Raw genomic sequence first — 26,093 nt, 5'->3', positions numbered from 1 at the left:
CGTCACTCTCTTGTGAGTTTAGGGGAGGTGAGCCCTCACGATCAGGAGTTGGGCTCCTGGAGAATTGGTCAGTGTGATGGCTGCGGCTTACTGGCTGCCCTTGTTTGGTCATCAAGCTGAGTCCCTGGGGAGAATGACGACGAGGAGGTGTTCGGTCCACAATTTTTCCTTTTTTCACATTTGGAGAAGATATACCCTCGCGGGGAGGGGAGACATGGTCTCTTTTCTTGCCAGGCTGCTCAATCCTCTCAAGGGCAGGTCGTCGTTGCCTGACAGTTTCCTGACGAGGAGGGGATTGAAAAGTAGGAGTTCTCCTTGGGGGAGAGTTGTTCCTTGAGAGTCGCTGATTCCTTTCCAAGCGATCTAGTCTCAGATTCTGCTCGTCCATTCGGCGATTCTGGCCTTGGAGAGCTTCGGTGGTTTGTTTCAGGGCAGCTATGAGTGCTGCTAGTTCAGCATTGGTAACTGAAGCAGCGGACAAGTCGGTCTCTGCTGATTTGCCCTGCTCGGACTGAGTGCGTTTACCTGCCTGTTTCTCAGTCAAGACGACCAAGTCGCCATCCTCAGAAGTCCAGGAAGTGGCCTGCCCGTCTCTGGGGTCTGACTCGGGGAGGGCCTGGAGGTCAGTGATGAGAGCAGGAGACAGACGGGGAGAAGATGGAGGAGCAGCGTCCTCAACTTCATTGTTGAAATGAGATGAACTGGCCATGATGAAAAAAGTGATTGATTGGTTTTGTTCTTTAGTTTTCTTGCTCGAAATAAAGAAGGGGAGAACTCAGATCCCCACAGTCGGCGCCACTGATCTTAACTGTTGATCAGAACAGGTAGAAGGCCAGCTGGAAGTCCGTTGAGCAGGTGATAGGCAGCAGGTCCGAGCAGATGATCCACGGAGGGGGGGGTTGTACCTGCAGGTGCTCCGATGCCTAAGTCAGTAAAGGTAGAGAGCAAAAGAGATACTAGAGAGAAGTTAGAGAGAGAGAGTAATTGCAATAATGAATAGTGTCTACCTTGCTCTCCCAAGAGGGAGAGTATTTATAGCCCCCAGCTCTGGGCCAAAGGTCCTCTTAGTGGGCTGGACTAGCCAAGGCCCATTAAGAGGGACTGCCAAGATATTACCCTTAGATAGTGGGTAGAGTGGTAATTTTACCCTATCTTGGTGGAGAGGTTGTGCCATGCTGACATGGAGGTGGTTGGGCAAGCCATGTGGACTTTATGAGGGTCTAGGTGGACTAACATTAGTCTAGTCCAGAACACTAACTTTTTTCTATTTCTTTTAAAATTTAAATATCATTTTATATCAATAACTTAATAGTTTAAATATCTACATTATTTCCTAATTTTTTTCTCTCATTGGAGAGTAACCTTTCTCACGGTGCCAAAGTATTTCTTTAGAGAAATTTTTTTTTCTACCCTAATAATTATACCTTCTACCCCTACAAACAATTTTTTTTTTCCAATTTTACCCTTTTAATCATTTTATTTCATCCTATAATTTTTTTTTAGTAGCCAAAATTTAAAACCCGAATACCTAAAAAAAATTCTACCGGAACACATTAGAAAAAGCATTCTGGAAGGTTATTGAAGGTTAGCTACCGGAATAGAATGAGAAAGAATTATGTGGCTAATACAATCTAGATTTCAATTTCGATTAATCAGTATTTCTTTTCTCAAATGCAGTCATTCAATCTACCTGAAGGTTATATTCAAAATGCTATTTCATTCACAACACTTTGCTAGACTCTCTTTGGTTTCATCAACTTTTAGATCCGCCGCTGAATCTGATTCCGTTTGGGATAAATTCGTATCGTCTGATTATCGTTCCATAATTTCTCAAAGTGATGAAGAAATTGATAATTCGTTATCAGTTCTTTCTAAGAATGATTTTTATGTTAATCTTACTCAGAAACTGATTCTTATTGATGATGGTAAAAAGGTTTGCTGAGTATGCACCTTGTTTTGCCTCAAGACAAACCCATTATTGTTACCTCTCGGCATCTTTCTGCAAATTCAATTTCATGAATTGAGATTTTGTCTGTGTAGTTGGGTGAATAAGGTAGTGGCTGTTACTTGTTGTTGTGTAGTTTTAATGGGATCAATTTGTTGCAATTCTCGTAACCTTTTAGGAAAAAAAAATATTCTCATTGTATTTTGACCACCTCAAACTTTCAGATTGAGATGGTGTTGTTGTTGTTGTTCTGGTTATGGGGTTTTTGAAGATTTTTGGGGTTAATTAAGAAATGATGAAACAAATGAAGAATTGAGCGGAGTTTTTCAAAGTCTTCCGGTTTCTTTTTTTCTTTTACAAACCGGAAAAGATTTATGTACCGGAATACAATAGTGTATAAAATCATATATTAAATAAAGGGTAAAATTGAAATATCAAATTATTTGTAGGGGTAGAGAGTTAAATGTTGGGGTAGAAAAAAAAAATTTCTTCTTTAGAAAAGTGTTTTCGATTGGGCCTAGAAGTCCAAAAGTAGAGGATTTGCTAATTGGACTGTCGAGCAAAATCCAATGAGGAACGACCCACCAATAACGATTACGAGTCAAACGGTCTCAATGCTCGACACATTGTAACAGCCGTTCACCGGAATGATGAGCATTAATTGTTCATCATGGCTTTTCCGCCGTTTTTCGACAGCCACTTGATGACCATTAATGCCATCGAGGGCATTGGCCCAGCGCTGGAAACTATATATACAACCTTCCCATGCATTCACAAGGTACGTATTCATTCTGAGAGAAAACCTATACTCCACACCAAAACTGACTTGAGCGTCGGAGTGGCTACAAGTACACAACCTCCTCCGCTTCACCGAGGGTTTCAATGGAACAACGCCGGACGCGGTCACATATCTAGTCAGGTAAGATAAAAAAGTAACAAAAGGAGTACCAAACAAATAGAGACGATAAAAGTTTTGGGCCGTAGAAATTAATTAAAATATTTTCATATTTTGAAGATTAAGTCCTTCAATTTGAGACGATATAATTTCTTAGGTTTCAAATATAAATAAAAAATCAATTTTTTAATTCATTGAATAATAAAGCTCAATTATAATTCAATAATCATAGACCAATTCATTAATTATTCAGTAAATTTAAAAAAATGATTTGTTTTTGTACTTTTTCTGCATGCTCTCAATGAACTTAGAATCGGCGTCGCTGCGTAGGAAAAGAAGGCTTTTGCTTTGCGAGTGGCAGTGGATTTGTGGGGCGCACAACAAATACGTCGTCGTTTCACTCCAAACAATCACAAAAACCTTTCCCCCGCCAAATATTCAATCATATCATAACCGCGTAAATCACGCTCCAAATCAAACACTCTCTTTCCTACGTGTCAATCCTTCATTGGCCATACTCCACAATCGTAACCACCATTCAACCACCAAAAAGCACAGAATCATACACACAAATAAAGCAAACAAAAAAGCGTTCCCTTTTCTTTTCATCTTTCCCCGTTTCATTCACTGAGTTATAACTCGTTCCCTTTTTGCTACCGAGTGGTAACTCGGCCCCGCGACACAATCATCACATCACACTCTCTCAGTATTGCATAAATTCCCCCCAATGGATCTTTCTCGAGACTCCATGCTTCAATCTTTAACCAACTTTTTTCCATTCCCTCTTTTCGATGCTTCTCTGAAATTCACGTTTCCGTATGGCTGAAACTCACGAAACCGAATCGGGGACCTGTAGACCCGATCCCGGAATCGGGTCGGGTGAAAACCCTAGTAACGGGATTAGGAAGGTGAGTTTTCGAGCTGAGATTGATACATCGCCGCCGTTTGAATCGGTTAAGGAAGCTGTGACTCGTTTCGGTGGAAGCGGACCTTGGATACCTCTTTACAGGCTTGGAGAAGCTTTTGTATGTTTTTCTCTCTTAATCTTGGTTTGGAATTATGAATGTGAACTTTGTAGTAAACATTAGCTGCATTTAATTTTATGTCAAATAGTCTAGTAAAGTAGTCACTAGATTTCAATGCACTTTAACTGCGGAGAAGTGGAGAATCTCGAGTTCAAATGCAGACCTGCAAATAATGTTTCTGATAGCTACCGACTAAGATACCTTTAGGGACATTAGCTTCATTTTTAAAAATAATGAATAATGATAATGTGATTTCACTTCTTAAAGGAATTAGGTTGCTTGTTTAATGCAAATTTGTATGTCTCTATTTTAATTTCATCTGTTATGTATTCAAGATAATTACACATGAACGATAGGTTGACGGACAACAAGCTGTGCCGCTAAACCTTTCATCCTACTAATAATCTGACTATGACATATTGACATATCACTCCATGAATTTTTTAGAGCTAATTTCTTTTGTAACCATAGATAGATACAATTTTTTTCCTGGTTTTGTTTGGATTTTGATAAGGTGGCAATTTAATGGTTTATTTCTTAGTATATTATTATTGGGTAGTAATAGAGTTCTGAAATGGAATTAATCTAATGATTCAAATATTTAGTATAACCTTGCTTTTTTGAGAATTTGGATGCCAGTTTCTAAGATTGATCTGAATGTGACAGAATTATGCATTTTTCCTGTGTTGTTATAGAATGAGTATTGGCAAAGTTGGATCTCAATATCACCTTATAGTTTTGCTATGTCATTTGTTTTTACTTAAAAATATCATATTTTTATTTGCAATGCATTTTACGAGCTGCGATTCATAATAAGAATCGATTCACAATTTGGTAAAGTTGATTTTCCGACTTCACGATTGGAATCTCGATTTGTAACCATGTTGACTTGACACGTACTCCATTCGCGTTTGTCTTGGAAATCTTTTTTTTTTTTTGTTTCTATATATATTTTCCACTTGTAATTCCCTGTATGATTGATCTATTTTAATATAGCATAGTTTTTGCACATTCTTGATGACTGTGTGTGTTAGTTTACTTGCTGATGTAGAAGAATATTGTCATTAATAGAACAACTTTGAAGATTTTGATATAAAGAAAGTGGAGGAACAAGCAGCGGAGTTGGAGAAGGATTTGATTGTCAAAGAACTCGAAACACTTGACGTGCTCGAAGAGTTGGGAGCTACCAAAAGGATTGTGGAGGACTTAAAGCAGCAGCTACAAAAAGAAGCATTGAAATTATCCGCAACTCCGGATTTAAATTCTTATGAACAGGTTGGAACTCCTGTTATTAAGGAGATGAACAAGGAAAGTAATGGGAATATAGTCAACAATCAAGAACAAATATTGCAAATTCCAAGTTCATGCTCTATGTCATCACCTGATATGCTTTTAATGGAGTTGAAACAAGCCAAAGTGAATCTTGGTAATACTATGAATGAACTTGAGGCAATACAATCATCTGTTGAATCTTTAAATAAGAAGATGAAGAAGGAGAAAGCTTTTCTGGAGAAGACACGAGAAAAGCTAGCATCAAAGTTTGCAGCTGTCTCTGCTCAAGAGAAGGTCCAAGAGGAAGCAAGATTGAACCCACCATCATCTCATGTGGAATTCACTTTTGATACTCCTGCAAATATGAGGAATTTCAATTGTGATTCTGAGCAGCACAATAGAATGGTTGAGACAAGAAGATCTGAAGTTTCAAAGCCCTTATCTGTGTATGAAGAGCACGAGTTTAATGTTAAGACCGCTGAAATGAGGTGGCTAGCAGCTAAAAAGATGGAAGAAGCTGCAAGGGCAGCAGAAGCTATTGCACTTGCTGAAATCAAGGCTCTGTCCGGTACTGAGAGATCATATGAATTCGCTCTGCCGGAACCTCGGAAAGTCACTTTTGCTTTAGCAGAAAACATTCCTCTAAACCACAAGGCTATGATGATACCTGAGGAGCCTACCTTGAAGAAGGTAACTGATTCAAAGTTTCAATTTGATGAAACAAATATTTCTAAACTGACTATTCTGAAAAAGTTGGAGGAGGCTTCAGAAGAAATTCTACACAGCAAACAAGTCTTAACTGATGCTTTAAACAGAATTGAAACTGCAAATAGAAAGCAACATGCTGCTAAGGAAGCTCTGCGGAAATGGATACCGGAGGTTGATCTAAAGGAGAAAACAATGTATAACTCTTTCAATTTTAACAAGTTTAATCAAGCTGGATTTCGTCAAGATTCTTCTCTACCAGATGTAACCAGGTCAACAACTGCAAACAATAAACCAAGGCCTGTTTCCAGGCCAACAACTTCAATGAGAGATGTACTTAGCAAAAAACAAGTTCCTGAAGGATATGCTGAAAGGAAGGAGATGGAAGAGCATACTGAAAGACGAAAGGTAGCATTGAGTCAAATGCTCAGAGCATTGAGAGAAGATCTAATCCTTTCACCAAAAGCTGAGAAAGACCATGTTAGCGACCAAAAGCCGACTGTGACACCGAAGAAGAAGTTTGGATTCATCCATATATCACTCCCTATGGCTAGGCCAAGTAAGAAAAGGACATGAAATTTCATTCTAAGTTACCGTTACTGGGTCGTTCATGATTCGTTATTGGTTCATGAGTTTGATTTCCTGTTATTTATATAGAATAAAGTTTGTGTGGTTGTATGATTTTGTTAAATATGTTGTGTTTGAGATTAAGTGGAGGTATATATTCTGAAACTAGCTTTGGTGGAGCTAGTACATTATGCTAGCTCTTCTCATTGGATGCATTGATTATTAGAGTGATGTTGAATCTATCTACAGGGTATGGAGGTCTTACCATTGGCTAATCTGATTGTAAAATTGTTAGAAGTATGATCACGTGGATGCCCTGTTACCTATATAGATAAATTTATATTTGTTGATCTACATTATGGAAACTTCAAATCTAGGTTCAGTTCAACCCATAAAAACGACATATAATTGCAAAATATTAAAAGTTCAAAAACTTCTTTGTGGATATGTGTAGGAGAAATAGCTATCCAAGTTTTATCAGCAAGGTGGTTATTAATCTGACATGTGGATGTATTTTGTATTTATTAAGTAGTTTGTATTGTAATCAATACGGCATGATGATGCTGGTTTTGTATTGGGGGGATTAGGACATATATTTTATTAGTTATAAGTATGGGCATGATGATCTGGTTGATGCTCACAATTACTCCCACACCATTTTTATTTGAGAATTACTTTGCGCGTCATTTTTATCATAATAACTTTCTTGCTTTTTAGGATATGTACACTGTCTGCATCCTAAAAAGCGAGTGTGGCAAAAACACGATCGTTGAATCACTCTCAAAATGCAGTCACCCCCTCGATGCTCTGAAGTTGTTCACATGTTCATTTTTCTTAGAATGTTAAATTTGTGTTTATATCTAATTCATTATTATTTTAATAAAAAAAAAAACATTTATTTAGAAACAGATCGAGTGAGTAATGAGAATGGATCATCTCTATTTTAAAAAACAATTGAGAGAATAATGTGAAATCTAGACCCTTTAAATTATAAAAAGAGGATATGATTGAAATTTGAAGAAAAATATAAGAGAAGTTGTATAAAGGTGATTAGTGGGAACTTTTCTTTCTTAGCTTAACCGCAGTTTTGGTCATTCTATTTTGGTTCTTACAAAATGCGCAATTTTGGTTCTTCTATTTTGTTTTACGCAATTTTGGTCCCATATTTTACAAAATGCACAATTTTGGTCCCCTATTTTGTTTTGTGCAATTTTGGTCCCCTTATTTTAAAATAGGGAGACCAAAATTGCATTTAAACATTTTTCTTTCTATTGATAAAACAAATGGTTAACTATGTCTTTAATCCCTATATTTTGGCGCACATATAAAAATAGTCCCTACATTTTCTTTATCATATTTTTAGTCCTTCACGTTTTCGCCGTTTTCAACATTAGTTTTTACCCTGAAATTTTGGTTAATTGGACAAACAAAAAATGCCACATGATGTCATGCAAATTCATTTAATAAAGTTGAGCTAGGATTTTTGTACGCTTCGAACAAAACTTTGATCTAAGCGCTTTTTGAGTTAGTTATTACTCCATCCGATCCTTAATATAAGAAACAAACAATTTTTTAGATTCATTAGAAAACTAATGTATCTAGTCTACATTGTAGGCCAAATACATTATTTTTAGAATGAATCTAAAAAATAGTTTATTTCTTATATTAAGGACGAGAAGAGTAGATTTTTAATAATCACAGCCGTTCAATATTTTATTGCAATGTGTCATGCATCAGTGAAGTTAACAGGGTAATCGGACACAGAAATAGAGCATATCCAGATTCACTACACAGGCGCACCACAACCACAATCACATTATTTATTTTTTTTCCAAACACTATATACGGTTTTGACCAAATAAATTATCCACAATCACAGTATTTAAACCTCAAAAAATCGTGAAAACAGAAAACCAAAACAACACACACATCATCATCTTCTACTAATTTGTTCTGCTTCCGTAACATTAACGTTGTTTCCGTGTCCGAATACTATGGACTCATCCACTTTCTCCAATTTCAGACCCTCTTCTCATTCAATTCCTCTCTCACAACAACCTTATCATCGTCTTCAATTCTCTCCTCATCAATTTCTGGTACTTTTCTCTCTATTTATCTTTTTCCATCAATTTCTTTCTATTGGTTTTTCATTTTTTACTTGTTATTATTTTTTTTCCAGAAATTTAAACGGTTGGGTTTGGTTAAGAATCGCTTAATTGCTCGTTCTACTTCTTCTGGCTCTGATCAATCTGATGGTGGTGGTGGTTCTCTTAATGGAATTCAGTTAACACCCAATAAGCTTTTCTTGCAGGAGGTAACTGTTCTATTATACTCATTTTTTGTTTTAAACTTTGTTAAGGTGTTTCAATTCATGTTTTTTTTTTCCCAACAAGTTTAAAGTTGTCTTTTTTATGTTCACTATCCTTTTATTGGAACAGTGAATTGAGTGTTGTGAAGTGATTGGAACAGTGAATTGTTTCTTGAATTTCAGGCTATTGGGGCTGAATATGGGGAAGGCTTTGAAACTTTTAGGGCAGATGGACCATTAAAAGTTGATGTGGTAAGGATTTTTTTTTTTCACCATAATGAAATTTTTCTAAGCATGTATAGTGTAATTTGGCAGAAAGGGTTAGTGACGTAGCTTGTTGTCTGCTTACCTTTAATTCCTGTGTAATTTATGACCATTGTCTTGAATATATATACTATATCGTGTAATTGATGACTGAAGTATGGTAATTGTTGTTGAAAATAGGACTATTTGAATGATAAGTTACAAGATGGTATTCTTCAACGCATACGTTATGCTATGAAGCCAGATGAAGCTTATGGTCTTATCTTCTCTTGGGACAACGTGGTGGTGAGTTATTTTAACTCATAATAGTACTCAAGTTTGTGGGGTGTTATTTTTTGGTTAGACTAGAAGGTGTCAAATGGCTGTCTTACTTTTCCGTGAATAATTTAAGGCATGTTAAGTTATTCAAATTGAGTTTACAACATTTATTGCTATATCACATGTAATATGTGCATTTTTGTGGTTGTTAATTATTGCAATGAAACACAAACAGGGACGCCAGACACGATACTGCACTGACACATAGATTTCGTTAATAATTTAAGAAATGAATGTGATTGAATATAACACACGTGCGTGTATCGTATCATGCTGGTGTGAGACACCAACACGTGTTAGACACCTTGTCCTTACATGTTTTCGATAAAGTGTCAGTGCTACATATATTATGTGTGGCTTTGAAGCACAAATAACATTTTTTAAAGAAGGAAAAGCACAAATACCATACAACACATATATGGGTGCACCACATATCTTAAGTCAAAACAGAGAATCGTTACTTTAAAAATCAACAGGAGTTATCTATTTATCATAAAATGTTGATGTATATTTAATTTTTGTGGTATTTGTGTCTCTATTGGTATAAAAGTTCAGAAAAAGGGGGAAGTTATACAGCACAACCATTAAGTGTCCGTGTGAAGTGTTTGGCTGATAGAGTGTGTCTAACACGACAAGGCTACTTTTTTAAAGTCAGTGTTTCCTTGCTCGTGGGAGTGAGACAACAAACTGCTAAGAGAACTTGATTGCAATGCACATAATATCATGCATCCACTCAGTTTAATTTAACTACTATTAATGGTACATGAATGTAATTTGTTTCAGGCTGATACTCGAGCTCTGAAGAGGAAGGCATGGAACCAGCTGGCCTCTGAAGAAGGTATGTTATAATTGTGTTTGTGGCATACACTTTTGGATGAGCGGAAAAAAACAGAAATAAAATTATAACAATTGAATTACCACTACATGAGAAAGTATAACAAACGACCATTCTTTTGCTTACTGTTTAATTATATTATATATGTCAATAGAATGGAAAGAAGAATTTTTATTATTATAGCGTCATTTTTTCAACTCATCTATTGTTGTTGTATAATATTTCTATGCAGGAAAGGATATTCCTGAAGATGGTGATATTGAAAAGTTAATGCTTAATGCAGGTGCTGATCATGTATTAAATAAGGTTAGTTGGCCTTTTCTTTTGACACTGTTTTGTTTGGTTACTGAATTATGATGAAATACTTAAGTTATATTAGAAGATAGTTCCATTATTAGAAATCTCGAGCCTTGTATTAAGCACGTCTTATTTTTGTTGACTAGCCTTTCTTAATTTGCAGCATTTTCTCTCTGATAAGGAAGAAAGTGAGCTGGAGAGACTGAAGTTGAGGTTTTCTCAAATATATTATGATAATCTTCTGAAAGTAAGTTGTTTATTTGATTTGTTGCCATATATTATCTAGCGTCTTAATGGAACAATCCTGATGTATATGCATATAATATAACTTTATCTAGCTTAAAAGACCAATGAAGGGCGTGAAAGACTGGTTGGAAGCTGTTTATACAGCTCGCATCCCCTGTGCTGTTGTTTCAAGTCTTGATAGAAAACATATGGTAAAAGCTTTACGACGAATGGGGCTCGATAAGTACTTTCAGGTTGGTGATACTTCAGAAGAGTTAAAAATATTAATTTTTGTTGCTTCCCATATTACGTCATTTAAACGTCATTGAAAAGCATATTGGTATTAATGACAAATTTCACTTGATCTTAATTCTTAATGGAATAATTTCTACTTCAGTTTGAGTTATGGTCAGTATATTTTGGAAGAATGCTGTTCGCATACTCTCATAAAGTAGAATGAAGTTTGTTTTCAAGACAAGATTTATTATAGGATTTTTCTTTTTAGATATTTGTTTTTCATGATTAAATCCAACTTTGCCTCTTTATTGCTAGAACTAATTTTCAAGTTTCAATGGCCCTACTTGTTCAAAAAAAAGTTTCAATGGCTTAATATGGTCATGAATTTGTCACTTTCTGATTGCTTCATTGGTTTTGCAGGCAATTGTGACAGAGGAGGATGGGATGGAGTCAATAGCTCATAGATTCCTTTCTGCTGCCGTCAAGGTACAATTCCACCGATATATAGTATTTTGATGAAATAGCTGTCTTAAAATGATTATTATTTTATTATCACTATTTATTACAATATTGTTACTAGATAATTTTTCGGTAAATCTTCCTAAAGCACCAACAATGAGGCAATTATTGAGATGTTGCGTTGTTGTCTTTATGTGGGATTACTTTAAGTTCAACTGGCAAATTTTTGGGCAAATCTTCCATAAATTCTTTCTCATTCAGTCTCACAATTTGCTGCTGATTTTTGACTTATTTGCCTAAAATGCCATGCAGCTTGATCGGAAACCTTCCAAGTGTGTGGTTTTTGAAGATGATCCCCGAGGAGTAACTGCTGCGCACAATTGCACAATGATGGCTGTAGCATTGATTGGAGCTTATCGCGCGTGAGTGATTCTCATTAATGCCATAAATAAATAACATATGATATTAATATGAAAATAAAATCCCACGGAACATACGCAAGTGCATAAAATTCTGTTTGGTATTCAGTTGAGTTAATGACATAAAATTAGTTGTATTACTTTTTGATGTAATGTTTCTTTTGCCATTTAGAAACTGATTAATATTGAAACATGCAGGTATGATTTAGAGCAAGCTGATCTTGCTGTTGCTAACTTCAGTGAACTTTCTGTAATCAACTTGAGGAGACTATTTGCCAACAAGGGCTCTACATTTATGGACCTGCAGCAGCAGATTATAGATAAAGCTCCTCCCAAAAGGAGACTTGGAATAGACACCATTTTCTAAAATGTTTACCTGCCTATTCTTTTTGTCCCCCTCTTCTAATTTTCCTTGTAATTAAGTCATTATTATGCAGCATAGATTTTTCACCATCCCTTTTTGCCTTGTTGAAAATGGGATAGGCTCTTGTTGTATGAAGATAAATATGGTTATGAACTTTGGAGTCTGAAACAAACTATGCTTGGAGGGGCCTTTGTGGTACCTGCACAGAGTGCACATAATTCCAATATAATGTTTATCAACCCTAAAGCTCTTGCTTTACAAAATCATATACCAGCCATTTACGTTCATGTTTCTGGTGTGCGCTGGACTCCTACCCTCTGGTTGGTATAAGTTGAATGTTGATGCAGTAGGTCCTAATGATGATGAGAGATGGGGGTTGTCTGTGATGGTTTGAGATGCTGAAGGGGTTGTGGTTACTGCATCTTGCTGTCAAATAGAGTTACCAGTTGATTCTGATTTGGCCGAAGCCATGATCATGAAAATGAGGCTGCAATTTGCAAAGGATATGCTATTCTTAAACTTAATTGCAATTCTTTAAACACAATCAAAGTTCTCTTGGATGATTAGACTTTATTTACTTCTTGACCAAACTCTTTATTATTGGGCACCTCCTTTAAGAATGGGAGGATTAGGAGTTAGGACCAAAAGCTACTTATTGCCTTGGATAAAAACAATGAATACAAGTGTCAAGTTAAATGTATGATTTTTAAATGGTCTACATAAATTGTTTATTTGCAAGGGATAAGTTCCCCACAAGACTTTGCGCTGCCACTATTGACAATGTGCCAATTTCACATTAATTGTGATTAGGGGTGTACACGGGCCGGATTGAGTTGGGTTTGGTCAAAAACCAACACCCAAACCACATAGGATACTCCGGATTGGGTATAGTAAAATAACCACTTGTTATGTTGCACGGGTACTCCATTTTAGACGGAGTACCGGTACCGGGTACGTACCGGGTACCGGTACGCGTATGGTACTCCCCGGTACGCACCGACGTCGTACCTAATTTTATTTTTTTGTTTTATGAAATGGGTACGCGCGTGGTACACCTGTGGTACGCGCGTGGTACACCAATAAAAAAAACACAGTTTTTTTCCTGTTTTTTCTTGTATTAGTTTTTTTTTTTAATAGGAAGATTTAAGTTTTTTATTTGTTTATAATATAAAGGTAGCAACTACTGCTAAAAAAATAATAAAGTAGTCGCCGGAAGTGCAACAAAAATGTGCGATATTCGTAGAGATGAATGAAATTTATTTAATATATAGTTGATATTCTTGAAATTACTAGTCTTTCTCGCGGTGAACCTAACTAGATGTCGCTCTTTTTAGTGACGATGGAGAGGAAACAATTGACTTTTTTGAGCTAATTGCTTTTTAGTTTCATATTTTGATGTTTCGAACAATTTAAATTACTTTTAAAGTGTGGTGTGATACTTTTTATGTTTAATTATTTGTTTTAACAATATAATTCTATTATTTAATATATATAATTATATTAAAAAAAAATTATAGGGACGTACCCGTACCTTAGTTTTTCTAAAAATGACGTACCCCGTACCGGTACCCGTACCTGATACCGGTACCGTACCTGCACCCGGGCAACATAATTGGGCCGGGTTGGGTAAATCCACTAATTTTCGGGTTGGATTGGGTTGGACAATGAGTTTACCCAAATTATTTTTCTATTTTTTATATTAAATATCTAAATGTCGAATCATCATATTTTTTCATTCATAAAAATAACCCAACCATTATATTTTCTTGAAAATAATGTAACTTTTTTCACTATAAAAAATAATCACCAATTTTTTTGTGTAAATCCACTAATTTGCCGGTTGGATAGTGTGCTACCCAAATGATTTTTTTTACTTTTTTTTAATATAAAATGACTAAACGATGAACTATCATATTTATTTATCAAAATTATTCAATCTTTTTATTTTTTAAGAAAATAGTGTGATTAATTATCATATTTGTTTATAAAAATGATTCAATATTTTTATTTTCAGAAAAAACAGTATAAAAATATTTAATAATCAAATGGAAAAATCTTTAGTATTTTCATAAAAAATATTTCAAAATACATAGCTCTAGTGGGTCAGTGGGTATCTTGGGTTGGGTCTGGTTTGACCCGAAACCCGATATTTTTTATGGGTTTTTCATTTTTGAAATCCATATTCACCCACTAGCCCGACCCACCCACTTTTTTCGGTTGGATTGGATGGGTTTGACCGGGTCGACCGGATTTGCCCGATCCATGTATGCCCCTAGTTGTGATATGTTGATCAGAGTCTTTAGGAAGATATACAAAGAAAAATTAAAACATTGATTAAATGAAGATTTTCTTAAGGAAAAAGAAAATATTATTTTGACGGATTAAAGATATACAAATTAAGTAAAAAAGAATTTTTTACTCAATGTTTTAATTTTAATTTATGAGATAGACAAAATAACAAGTGATTAGAAATTTATACACAAAGTGAAAAGATCAAAGTTTAAACTTCACTCTTTATTTTCTTCTCTTCCTATTTGTGTCCTTAAGCAATTAGTGAGGAATCAAAGAAATTTTTTGTGGTAGGTGGTTTTGAGGATAGGAAGTTGTTGGTGTGAGGGGAATCGAATTTGTTTACCTCATGACCATTGAGGGTTATGGGTAACAAATTTGAAACTCTTTAATGCGGCATTACTTTTTTTGGATGGATAATACGGCATTGCTAAGCAAATGGAAATGGAAGTTTTTAGTTGACGAAGAAGCGGTATGAGCTGATTTGTTGAGATATACATATGGTCATATTTTTATTAAAATTACGATAGCAGACATGCTAAGATAAAATGGTGAGAATCTCGTGTGATTTTTGGTAAGGATATTTCTAATCTTTTTCTCTCTTCTTATACTCTCTCTCACCTCTTTCTCTCTTCTCAATTTCTTCTCACAACCAAACATATCATAATAATGAGGGAGGAAATAGTTTTTGGAAGGAAATGAAACAAATGGTATCTTCTCTTCCGTCAGATTAATCCATTGGCTTATAAACAAAAAGGTAAAATTAAATAAATAAATATAATACAAAAGTCATTTACCTATTTTACCTATGTATTATATTCATAAAAATTAAGTAACTTTTTTTTATCAAGAACTTCTTAAAAAATTGTTTGGTCTGAGTAAAAAAGTTTGAAATAAGTTAGGTCAAACGAAACTTTAATAATGATAAGTTTAGAACGGTGGATTAATGAGACAATGAGAATGAGGCCATAAACACCTTTTATCACTAGTAATAAGTTCTAAAAAATGTCTTGTGAGCTTAGATCAGTTGACAGAAATATTGTATTATATATGCAGGGGGCCGGAATTCGAACCTTCAGTCATCACAAGTAGAATTTGTAGTCAACAGATTACTGATAAAAAAATATTCTAAAAAGATATAAAAGACTCACAACGATACTAACCAAATGTGAAAGAAAAAAATTTATTATTTTCTAGTTATACAACCAAAAATTAAATAAATAAATATACTATAAGCAAATACTGAAATTAAAGTTCCATTGGAAAATATATAGTCTAATACCTTTTTTTTGCTAAATAAACAATAATAGTATTCCTTCCTTATATAAAAAATAAAATAAAATGCAAAACTAATAGAGTTGATGAAGCATGATTAAGGGATCATATATAAAACATATTTGATAAAGTAACATAGGAATTATTAGATGTTAGCAAGGTAAGATGGATTTTTTGCTCTGGTGATTTGAGATTTTTGAGACGTATATTAGGTTGAGATAACTGGACTCTTCATAGATTTCTCTATTTCTATTTGCTCATCATAGATCATTTGTCGTGTACGACACCGCTCTGTGCAGTAACCATTGCTCCTGAAAAAGAAAACAAATAAAAAATTTCAATAGAAGGGCGTTTTAAATATTTTGGAATTAGATTCTAAGCTTAAAAATTTAGTCCTTGAATGTGTGTATTTGTCAAATATATATATATATATATATATATATATATATATATATATATATATATATATATATATATATATATATATATAAAGAAAGTATAGTTGAGCTCTAATTATTTTACATTATATTTTTAGCAATTGAACCTCTAATTATTTGAAAATATTATACTTTTATCAAATGAAGCACAAAAAATTCAAAACTTAGACATAAAATTTTAACTAAATTATTAGGTCATGTGTTGGTTATTTGTTTTCGCATCAAGTCATCAACAACATAATATTCACTCACCTTCGTAAATAAAATAAAGTAAATTGAACTCACACCGGTGTAAAATAAGAATCAAACTTTTACTTTACATTCATTAGATAATGTAAGCACTAAATTAAAAAACATCGACTAGAATTGGGTAATAAAGTTCATAATAATTAATTCAACAAAAAAAAAAAAGAGTTCATAATAATTAAATTAAAAGGTGCCTAGAAGGAATTGCGGAAAATAAAATTGCAAGATGTTGCGAATTCAAATAAGAATAAAGAGAAAGAACAAATAACAATTGCAATCAACAAATAAATCGCTCAAAGAATATAATAGTTCTAATCAAATAGAAATCAATAATTAGCTCGTACCTGTACATGTATATGGTTTTACCATGTATGTTACTTTTACATGCAAAACAAACATTTAAATCATGTGTACTCACATTCAAACTATATGTCAATTTCAATTCACCACCACCAACTCTTCGTTCAACCTTTGAGGTCATATTTGACGAACTTATTATTTCTTTTTCAGAATGATGAGGTCTCTTCCAAAACAAGAATTCTACTTGTGTTGTTTTGTCTTGCCTACTTAATTGTCTTACCATATTATATATATTTTTGACAAACATCTTGCCATATTCATAAAGAAAATATTGTAAAAAGATTATGTTAAAAAATATTCAAATATATATCTAATAATAGAAGTAATTTATTTTATAGAGAATCTGAGAAATATTTTTCAAATCTCTATTATATACATTACGAAATTTCCACGGAGTTTTCGGGCATTCTTGATAGAATTGCTTAGGTGGCATATTCAATTGAATCTTATCTAACCTATTGAAAAAAAAAAAAAAACTTCAATTAAAGATGTTTATGTGGCATTCAATTGAATCTTCTCTAACCAATCATTACAAAAAAAAAAAAAAAAAATCTTCAATAAAGTTATTTGAATTAATTAAACCAAATTTCATCATAAAATTTTAAACCAAATTTCTTTAAATCAAATTATGCGATGCCTACAATTTTAAAGATGAAACTGGTAGTTCTATCAAATGACATTGTAGTCTCGAGTAAGATTTGGTTTTGCACAGTAAATATGCGATGCATTTATTGATCTTGACTGTCCGGTCTCAAAGCAACTGTGAAAATTATTTAAAGATGATTTGGTGGAGGCGTAATATGGACCAAACAAATCTCAAATTGTTGGTCAAGATCAATTAATGCATGTAACTTCGTGCTTTTTGTGAATGCAGATCCAGTAAGATCCTGCATACAGTGAGAGTTCAACCTCTTTATTGAATTGCCCATCTCTAAAACTCAATAGTTTACTAGTAATTACTTAGAATCTTTCTGGATTTCCTGTATGATGTGCATCGTGTACCTAGCACCTAAAAAATGGAACACTATAATTTTCAATGCATTGATTTTATACATTCCCATAAAAAATTCTATAAAAAACTTTTAAGATCTTAAAAAGTGTCCGGAGGCACTCGTTAGCATTTGCTTGAAATTATATCTAAGAATCTTGCCGACAATTGCTCTTGATACACTCTTTAAAGATTTTATTTAAAAAATTATTTTTGACCAAATACATCAAGATGTTCTTTTAATTTTCCGTTTGTAACAGTTAGATCCGTTAAAAATTTTAAATAACTGTTAGGCTCTATAAGTTTTTTAAATAACAAATAGATCATTTATGTTTTTAACTTGTTGCACTATTACCCTTCTGGTTAACTTTTGTTATCTTGTTGCACTACGGCAATTAACATTGACTTCCAGCATGATGAGTATTATGATGAAAAACGAATATATATCGGAGGAGATTAACCGGAAGCATAAACGAAACTAAGAAGGGTATGCAAGTTAGACACTTGATTTGGTTGGCCACAACTTGGTGTATATGGCGCATGAGGAATAGTATTTTGTTTAGAGGAGAGATGGCGAATTATACAACATTGGTAGACTCCATTAAATTTATTTCTTGGCTTTGTTTAGTGGTAGAGCAGGTTATCTGTTCTATAATTGGTGTACTAATCCTCTTTATTGTCTTCAAAGCATATGAAAATTTTTCTATCTTTTATTTTGTAAGGGTTTGAGTACCCCTGGTACTCTCTATTAATATAATCTTTGCTTATAAAAAAAATAGAACACACTCCCCCCTAATTTTAATTTTATATTATATTATTATTGGTTTAATTTCACTTTTGATCCCCTATATTATTAAACTACGAAATGGTTTCCCTTATGTATAGGCATGGCAATGGGACGGGGCGGGGACGGATATTACCCTCCCCAAACCCAAACCAATAAAAGTTCGGGTTTCCCCAAACCCATCCCAATTTCGAGCGGGGATAAAATGTATAACCCCAAACCCATACCCAATGGGGATCGGGTATCCCCGTCGGGGTTCGGGTATCCCCGTTATGCATATTTCCACATGAATTTGAATTGTATTTTAGTATTTTTTTATCAAAAAAAAGTTAAATTTCCAAAATTATTTTGTTTCAACAATATTTTTTTAAATAAAGAAAAAAATAGAGAAAATGGTTTGTTTAATACTCAAATTAAAAATAAATATAAACATATGAATGTAATTTAAGAGATTGTTGAAGGGTTTCTAATGTAAAATAGGTCAAATATAATTTTAGTATAAGCGGGGCGGGTTCGGGGACAGGTTCAGGGGTGAGTATCAATGTACTCATTACCCGCCCCAAACCCATCTTTTGAAATCGGGGAAAACCAAACCCGAACCCAAACCCGGTCAACTCGAGTTTTCCCCGTCAAAGCGGGTAGGGTTTGGGCGGGTACCCACGGATATGGGTTTTATTGCCATGCCTACTTATGTAATTCAACTTTTTAGACTTTATATTTGTAGTAAATTTGATCCTAGCAGATTTTTTCTCAATAAATGGTTTTCGTTTTTACCAAAAAATGTAATTTATTGCCCCAATATTGAATTTAAAGTCAAAATATCTCTTTTGAGATTAGAATTCACCTTTTTGTTTATGCCAAATGTAGCAACTATATGTTTTTCTATATATTTATTTATCAAACTTTCTATAATATTAAATAAAAAAATTTAAGCACAAAAAACTTAAGAACTCATAGTTAATTTATACGTTGATACTAACAATGAATGGATCAAATTGGTAAGACTTTTGGTCCTCTTAAGTATGTGGTCAATAGTTTGATTCCTGACTCATACGTATGGAGAAAATTCGGTTGAAAGTGAAAACACACCTTATAGTCCATAATAAAATTTCTCCTTCCGTCTCATAATAATTAATGTTGTATTAGAAACTTAGAATGTCAATTTTTTTAGATAAACTTCATAAATGTGTCAATTATTATTGTGAGATGGAGGGAGTAATTTGATTAAGGTAAATTTTCATGTACCTTAGAGTTTGGTTGAATAGTGGTATTGAGTAGACAAAATTTATTTAAAATTATTTTAAAATGAATTAACACGGATAAATATTTGTCATTAATAATTATAAATTATTACAAAAATTATAAGCAAGAGTTCGCGATGAGTCGGACTGATAAAATTAGACTTCCTTAATCATATTCAATAGAATCAAGTGAGACTTCGCGGTTTTTTTATTACTAGTTTTTTTAAGTCACAATTACTCTAATTAGTCCAATATAAATTATTTTTTAAAAAAAGGCCTTGTATTAACATATTAATAAAAATATAGGCATCGTATTAATATATAAGTCAAACTATAAGTCACGTATAATTATAAAAACAGATCCCGTAAAAATTACAAAATAAAATAATCCCGATTATTAATATATGTGTATAAATGTAAGCGCAGTATAAATTAAAAAAAAATTTGCCCCGTGTTAATTCACAAGTAAAACTATATGCTACTGTATAAATTTATTAAAAAAAAAAACTAGCAAAAAAAAGTTAAATTAATCTCATGGACATGCATCGATAGGTATAACATATACTCCTTCGAATAAAATAAATATAGACATGCATAAATTACAAAAAAAGAAAAATCCCTTTATATTTATATATAGTTAAAAATATATATATTATGTTAATATATGGGTAAAAATATAAACCATGTAAAAAAAGTATGTATAGTGTGTGTTGGAATCGGATTAAACAGCCGTCCGAGGATTTTAATTATTTTTATACACAAAATTGAAAAAGAAAAAACATAGTAATTAAACTTCATTTTTTTTATCCTATTAATTAATTATTTTATTTTATTTTTAGTCAAACTTCTTGACCATTTCATTAAAACTAGCTTTTCAGTGAGACTGTTATTACGATTTGTCTATACATCCGTAGTCTGATGGTCAAAATTCTTTTTCTCATTTGTTTTTTAGTCCAATTAGGTTATATTAAACAGCCGGATTGATAAAATTCGAAATCTTCAGTCAAAATCGATAGTTTTAGTCAAACTTCTTGACCCTTTCATTAAAACTATAGCTTTCCAGTGAGACTGTTATTGCGATCTCTCTATACATCCGAAGTCCGATGGTCAAAATTCTTTTTCCCATTTTTTGTTAGAAAAATTATGTGATATTGAACGGTCGGATTGATAAAATTTGAAATCTTCAGTCAAAATCGGTAGTTTTAGTCAAATTTCTTGACGCTTTCAATAAAACTAGCTTTCCAGTGAGACTGTTATTACGATCTGTGTCTATACATCTACAGTCCGATGGTCATTTTTTTTTCTCATTTGTTTGTTAGTCCAATTATGTGATATTGAACGGTCGGATTGATAAAGTTCGAAATCTTCAGTCAAACTTCTTTACCCTTTCATTAAAACTAGCTTTCTAGTGGGACTGTTATTACGATCTGTCTATACATCCGGAGTCTGATGACCAAAATTATTTTTCTCATTTGTTTTTTAGTCCAATTAAGTGATATTGAACGGTCGGATTGATAAAATTCAAAATCTCCAATCAAAATCGGTAGTTTTAGTCAAACTTCATGACCATTTCATTAAGATTAGTTTTTCAAAATCGAAATCTCCAATCAAATTTTTTTTTTTGAACGAATGTATAAATTGTTCTGTTTCGTTACTATCTATAATTCGGTTTTGTTGTTATTTTTAAGCAAAATCTTTCTATATTTTTTTTAGTAAAATTACAATAAAAGATACAAAACTTGCAACGTGGTTAAATGTAATAGGAATAAATTAATAACTTTGCTGGTAATCGATTTTAATATATTAATAGTAGATTAAGAAAATTTATTATTTATTTAACGATAAATTAATAACTTCAGGAAGTTTTGGTCCTCAAATATTTTCTATCATGATTTTTGATTTGTGATTTTCAATCGACTCGTGTATACCATTCAAAATTTTAAATTTATTTTGTCGTAATTATGTTTAGTACATTATATGAATTTTTATTGCAAAAGTTTAAACTTTTTAACAAATTATTAATTAAATATGAATATTTTAATTTTTTGAGCTTAAAAATTAATAAATAATTTATATTATATTAAAAAAATTAATTTTTTGTGGGAAATAATATTTTAATATTATAAACTTGAATAAAACATTATTCAAAAAATACAAAGTACGTGAGAGTTGATTAAAAAAATTTACCAAAAGATGTATCAAAAAAATATTTACCAAAAGTTATTGAATTTTATTTATAGAGATTAAAAACAATATATGTTCCAAAAAAAATATTATAAGACCAAAAATTTACTTGGCATTAAAATAAATAAAAAACATCTGTTCAAAGTTGTTGAACCTTTCAACCCAAATCTTGTTTGTCTTTCTCAAACGTTGTTCTTCTATCAAACCCAGAATTTTCCAAATCATACGAATTATTTTGCTTTACTTTCCCAAATTCATCAAAACCCTTAATTTTCTTTAAAAACACTAATTCCAAATTAACTCAATATTGCAAAAAGGAATCTAAAATTTTCCCGATCTCGTCAATTTATGATCTATTTTTGATATTATAGTTTGATGCAAGAATCCAAAAACTAGCATGAAAAGACTGGTTGAACTTTTGGGAAGAAAAATTGAGCTTTATGAACCGATTCGAAAAGCCTAATTTTCATTTTTGCTATTTTTTTAAACAGTAGAAAATAATTGACCTGAAGTAAATCTTTTATATTATAAGCTTGTATACACACGTAAACCCTAAACCCTAATTTGTTTTTCTGTTTTCCCTCTATTTTATCTTGCAATTTTTATTAAAAAATAATACAATTTTATCTTGACTAGGATTCAAACCCACAACCCTTTAGTGCAAGACAATATTTTCAACCACTATGGCAAGTATACCAATTGTGATTAAAAGTATGTGCAATAATTGATAAGCACCATCAATTTTAAAAGTATACCATATCAAAATTATTGTTGACTATATTATTCATCACGAAATATTTTTATGTCTTTCCTGATCAATGATTTTTTTCTACCGGATCATAAATTTAGAGAATAATTATCATGTGAGATTTAGAAAGTTATTATCACGTGTAATTTGGAAAGTTATTATCAAACTTAATTTTGCTAAATCAATTTTTTTTGCAATACAACCAAACACAACCATAGTCATGTCACTAATCACATTCATTATTTTGATTTTAACATTGTAGATTTAATATTAACCGATGATCAATTGATACAATATGCACCAGCAGACCAATTGTGATTTAAATTATGTCCACAAAATGTTAAGCTCCATCAACTTTCATAGGAAATATTTCATACGACTATTAAGCACCATCAATTTTCAATGCACAATTTAAACAATTAAAAACCGATAATCTCTTATATTATAAGCTTGCTAACATAAGCTAACCCTAAACCAATTTTTTTCCCCTCTCATTTTCTCTTTCTTTTTATTGCAGCTTTATATTAAAAAAATACAGATTTGTCATCGAACCTGCATCCCTTACTTACAATAAAACCTTTCAACCGCTAAAACATGTGCTTCAATTATGAAAGAATTTAGGAATCCTAATATGTTAACTTTGTTTTCAATAAATTTGAACGACGAAATTAATCACAATTTTTATTTATTTATGGATGTCTACTTAAGTTTATGTTCTTGTTTATGCAGGGGAGGAGCCCCTCATGGGCTGGACAGGACCATGGCTCGCCCCAAGATTTTCATTTTTTTTTTCAGGTATACTATGTAGCGGCGGTTTTAAACCCCTGCTATATAGTATGTTTAGTTTGTTAATTCTCAGTTTGCGGGGGTTTCAAGAACCCTCAATTAGGACCACCAGAATTCTTTAACAGGTTTTCCAGTTTGCGGGGGTTTCAAACCCCCGATATTTGGACGATCCAGAATTCTCACTCATAAATTAATAATTCAAATGTCCTTCTTAATTTATTTTTTTGAAGCATCCCTTCTAATGTTTTATTGTTTAATATTTATAGAAATTTTAGAATGTGTAATTTATTTTGTGAAATTATTCAAGTATATTTTTTTTGGAGAAAAAAGTACTCAAATTTTTATTTAAAATAGAGTTTGTGTATAAAAATTCATGTTTGATCAATCTTTTGTTAAAAAAATTTAAATTTATTTATTGAAAATGGTAATGGTTCACCCATTGACTCTTTTTGAGAGATCTATATTAGACACGCTCTCAATATGATATGTCTTTTTTAGTAATTTTTTTTTTGTATATTCGATTTATATTCGTAGCGGCCCGCCCCAACGTTTTGGTCTAGCTCCGCCACTGTGTTTATGTCTTTAATTTTTTTTAACCTTTAATTATCATAATTTTTTTAACCTTTAGTTATCAGCAATTTTTTTTTAATAAGTAAACAAAACGATGGGGGTCCAAAATTATTTAAAAAATATATAAAATATAAAATAAGCACATAAAACAAATATAGAATAATTAGTCCATGAAATTCCCTATACTACTCTTTATTGAAAATGCTCTTAGAATTTTTGTATTTTATTTTTTATTGTTACATATTACACCTAATTAGACCCATGCACCGCATGGGTCAAAGTTCTAGTTAATAATATCATGTATTAAAGGGATTCAATTTTAGGAACTTTATAAAATTTCAACATAATGAAATTTACAAGTTGGTTAAACAGAAACTCAAGGTAAAGAAGGAGTTGGTTTTGACAATGAAGTAGAACTGCAGGAAGATGAAGTAGGATTTTCAGAGAAAAGAAAATTGGAGTTGTAAGAGAAATAATGTGTGGATATTATTGTGGATCATATATCAATCTAAAGGTATATATTTCTTGTCCATCATGGACCATTTGGTGTCCCCGTCCATATTAGAATTAGTCTTATTTTCTATTTGGAGATAGATTAGTTAGACACATTGTCATACCCCAATTTTTGACATAAGATTCCACCTCATATTCTCATGCATCATTAAAAAAAATAATAATAAAATACAAGATATTTTGTTGTGTTTGCCTCTTTGGTAAGATATGGTTTTTTTTTTTTTTTTGATAAGTTGGTAAGATATGGTTTTGAATCAACAAAGTCAAGAAAAGGTTCCAAAAATCAAAGACTAGGGTTTTCAAATTTTTGTAAGTATAGAAAATTTCATGTTCATGGAGCCAACTTATCAAGATCATATCTTCTTCCTCGAGTATCATAAATATGCAAACAAGGACTCTGTGGAAAGCTCTCATGGCATATTGAAATGTGGTAAAAATATTTGAAGTCAAAAGGATCTTTACGATGCTTAAAGTTGATGACCAAAGTTGATTCTCAAAGTTGTTGAAAATCTCAACACTTAGAAATTTTTTCTAAGTGTTTTTTGACCTTATCAAGTGCATGAATTTGCAAGCTTATAACTTTCAATCAAAGCATCCATTGTGAGCAAACAAGAGCTTCATTTTAATATTTCATATGATATCATCGTGAAGAGTTTGGATTCAGAAGAGTTCCTGAATGGCTTATAACAACAAGGAAACATGAGATGTCAAATTGTAAAAACTGTCAAAAACACTTATAATTTTTTCTAAGTGTCAAACCACTTAAACTTTGAATTTTGGTGGCCAGTTTTCTATATGATCCCAATATATTCAGAAAAGGTCATCAACATACAATTTGTAGAGGAGGATGCCATCTTTCCAATTACACCAAGAGCATGAATTTATCTTTCTTTACAATCAAGTTTCGAAGGGGAGAAGTGACCATGGTGAAGCTGATTTATAGGTCCATATTCATGACAAGTTTCTTGATCAAACTCAAATCCAACATTGTAATCTTGCTTTACAGGCCTATGTTGCTTCTAATCTCAGAAAAACTGGTGTTTTACACAGACTTTTGGTGCATTATCCAAGTGTTTGAATCATTGTCCAAATTACATGTCCTTTTTGGAGCACTTTTTGCATGAAGTTTCATTGACATTTTGTAAAGCTAGATTTTCTCCAACAACTCATGCATTGAGCTTCCTATTTGTTTTCTATGATCACACTCCACCTCAAAGCTCAGAAGCAACTCCCTAAACTCAGAAAAAGCCACCCTATTGTCCATGAATCAAGCCATCTTCACCTTGGAACCACAAAGCTTTTTCAACCACTTTTGAAACTTGATGGACAAACCAGCATTGGAATCCAACCAAACCCAATCTTGTTTACTTCTGAAGACAAATTGGAACCTCTATAAAAGCCCCTCAAGCCTCAGAACTAAGACATCAACAAAACATCCACAAAATCCACTCAAAAAATCCATTACTACACTTTCAAAATCTTAATTTCGAAACTTGCATTTCTTTCAAGTTTTCTCTACTTTTTCCATTGAATCATC

At 32.5% G+C, this 26,093-nt stretch overlaps 2 protein-coding genes across 2 annotated transcripts; both read left to right on the top strand.

The window, feature by feature from the left end:
• Positions 1 to 3,120: 3,120 nt before the first annotated feature.
• Positions 3,121 to 6,763, top strand: LOC123894862 (WEB family protein At2g40480). The gene is made up of 2 exons (XM_045944943.1): positions 3,121 to 3,865; positions 4,937 to 6,763. Exons 1-2 carry the CDS (start codon positions 3,659 to 3,661, stop codon positions 6,416 to 6,418), a joined length of 1,689 nt encoding a protein of 562 aa, XP_045800899.1. The 5' UTR covers positions 3,121 to 3,658; the 3' UTR covers positions 6,419 to 6,763.
• Positions 6,764 to 8,206: 1,443 nt separating this feature from the next.
• On the top strand, positions 8,207 to 12,374 carry LOC123894861. Its single transcript, XM_045944942.1, has 11 exons — positions 8,207 to 8,505; positions 8,589 to 8,723; positions 8,901 to 8,969; positions 9,162 to 9,266; positions 10,083 to 10,137; positions 10,367 to 10,440; positions 10,595 to 10,678; positions 10,770 to 10,910; positions 11,314 to 11,379; positions 11,665 to 11,774; positions 11,970 to 12,374. The coding sequence occupies exons 1-11, from the start codon at positions 8,404 to 8,406 to the stop codon at positions 12,136 to 12,138; spliced, it is 1,110 nt and encodes a 369-aa protein (XP_045800898.1). The 5' UTR covers positions 8,207 to 8,403; the 3' UTR covers positions 12,139 to 12,374.
• The last annotated feature ends 13,719 nt before the right edge of the window (positions 12,375 to 26,093 follow it).

The sequence above is a fragment of the Trifolium pratense genome, linkage group LG7 (genome assembly GCF_020283565.1).
Source record: "Trifolium pratense cultivar HEN17-A07 linkage group LG7, ARS_RC_1.1, whole genome shotgun sequence".
NCBI classification, from domain to species: Eukaryota; Viridiplantae; Streptophyta; class Magnoliopsida; order Fabales; family Fabaceae; genus Trifolium; species Trifolium pratense.
The sequence above is the reverse complement of the archived record's forward strand: the minus strand, read 5'-3'. Positions and strand labels throughout refer to the sequence as shown.

Coding starts and splice junctions, on each gene's coding strand:
- LOC123894862 (XM_045944943.1), top strand. CDS start 3,659: ATGGCTGAAACTCACGAAACCGAATCGGGGACCTGTAGACCCGATCCC. Junction 3,866..4,936: donor ACAGGCTTGGAGAAGCTTTT/GTATGTTTTTCT, acceptor TGTCATTAATAG/AACAACTTTGAAGATTTTGA.
- LOC123894861 (XM_045944942.1), top strand. CDS start 8,404: ATGGACTCATCCACTTTCTCCAATTTCAGACCCTCTTCTCATTCAATT. Junction 10,138..10,366: donor CCAGCTGGCCTCTGAAGAAG/GTATGTTATAAT, acceptor ATTTCTATGCAG/GAAAGGATATTCCTGAAGAT. Junction 11,775..11,969: donor TTGATTGGAGCTTATCGCGC/GTGAGTGATTCT, acceptor TGAAACATGCAG/GTATGATTTAGAGCAAGCTG.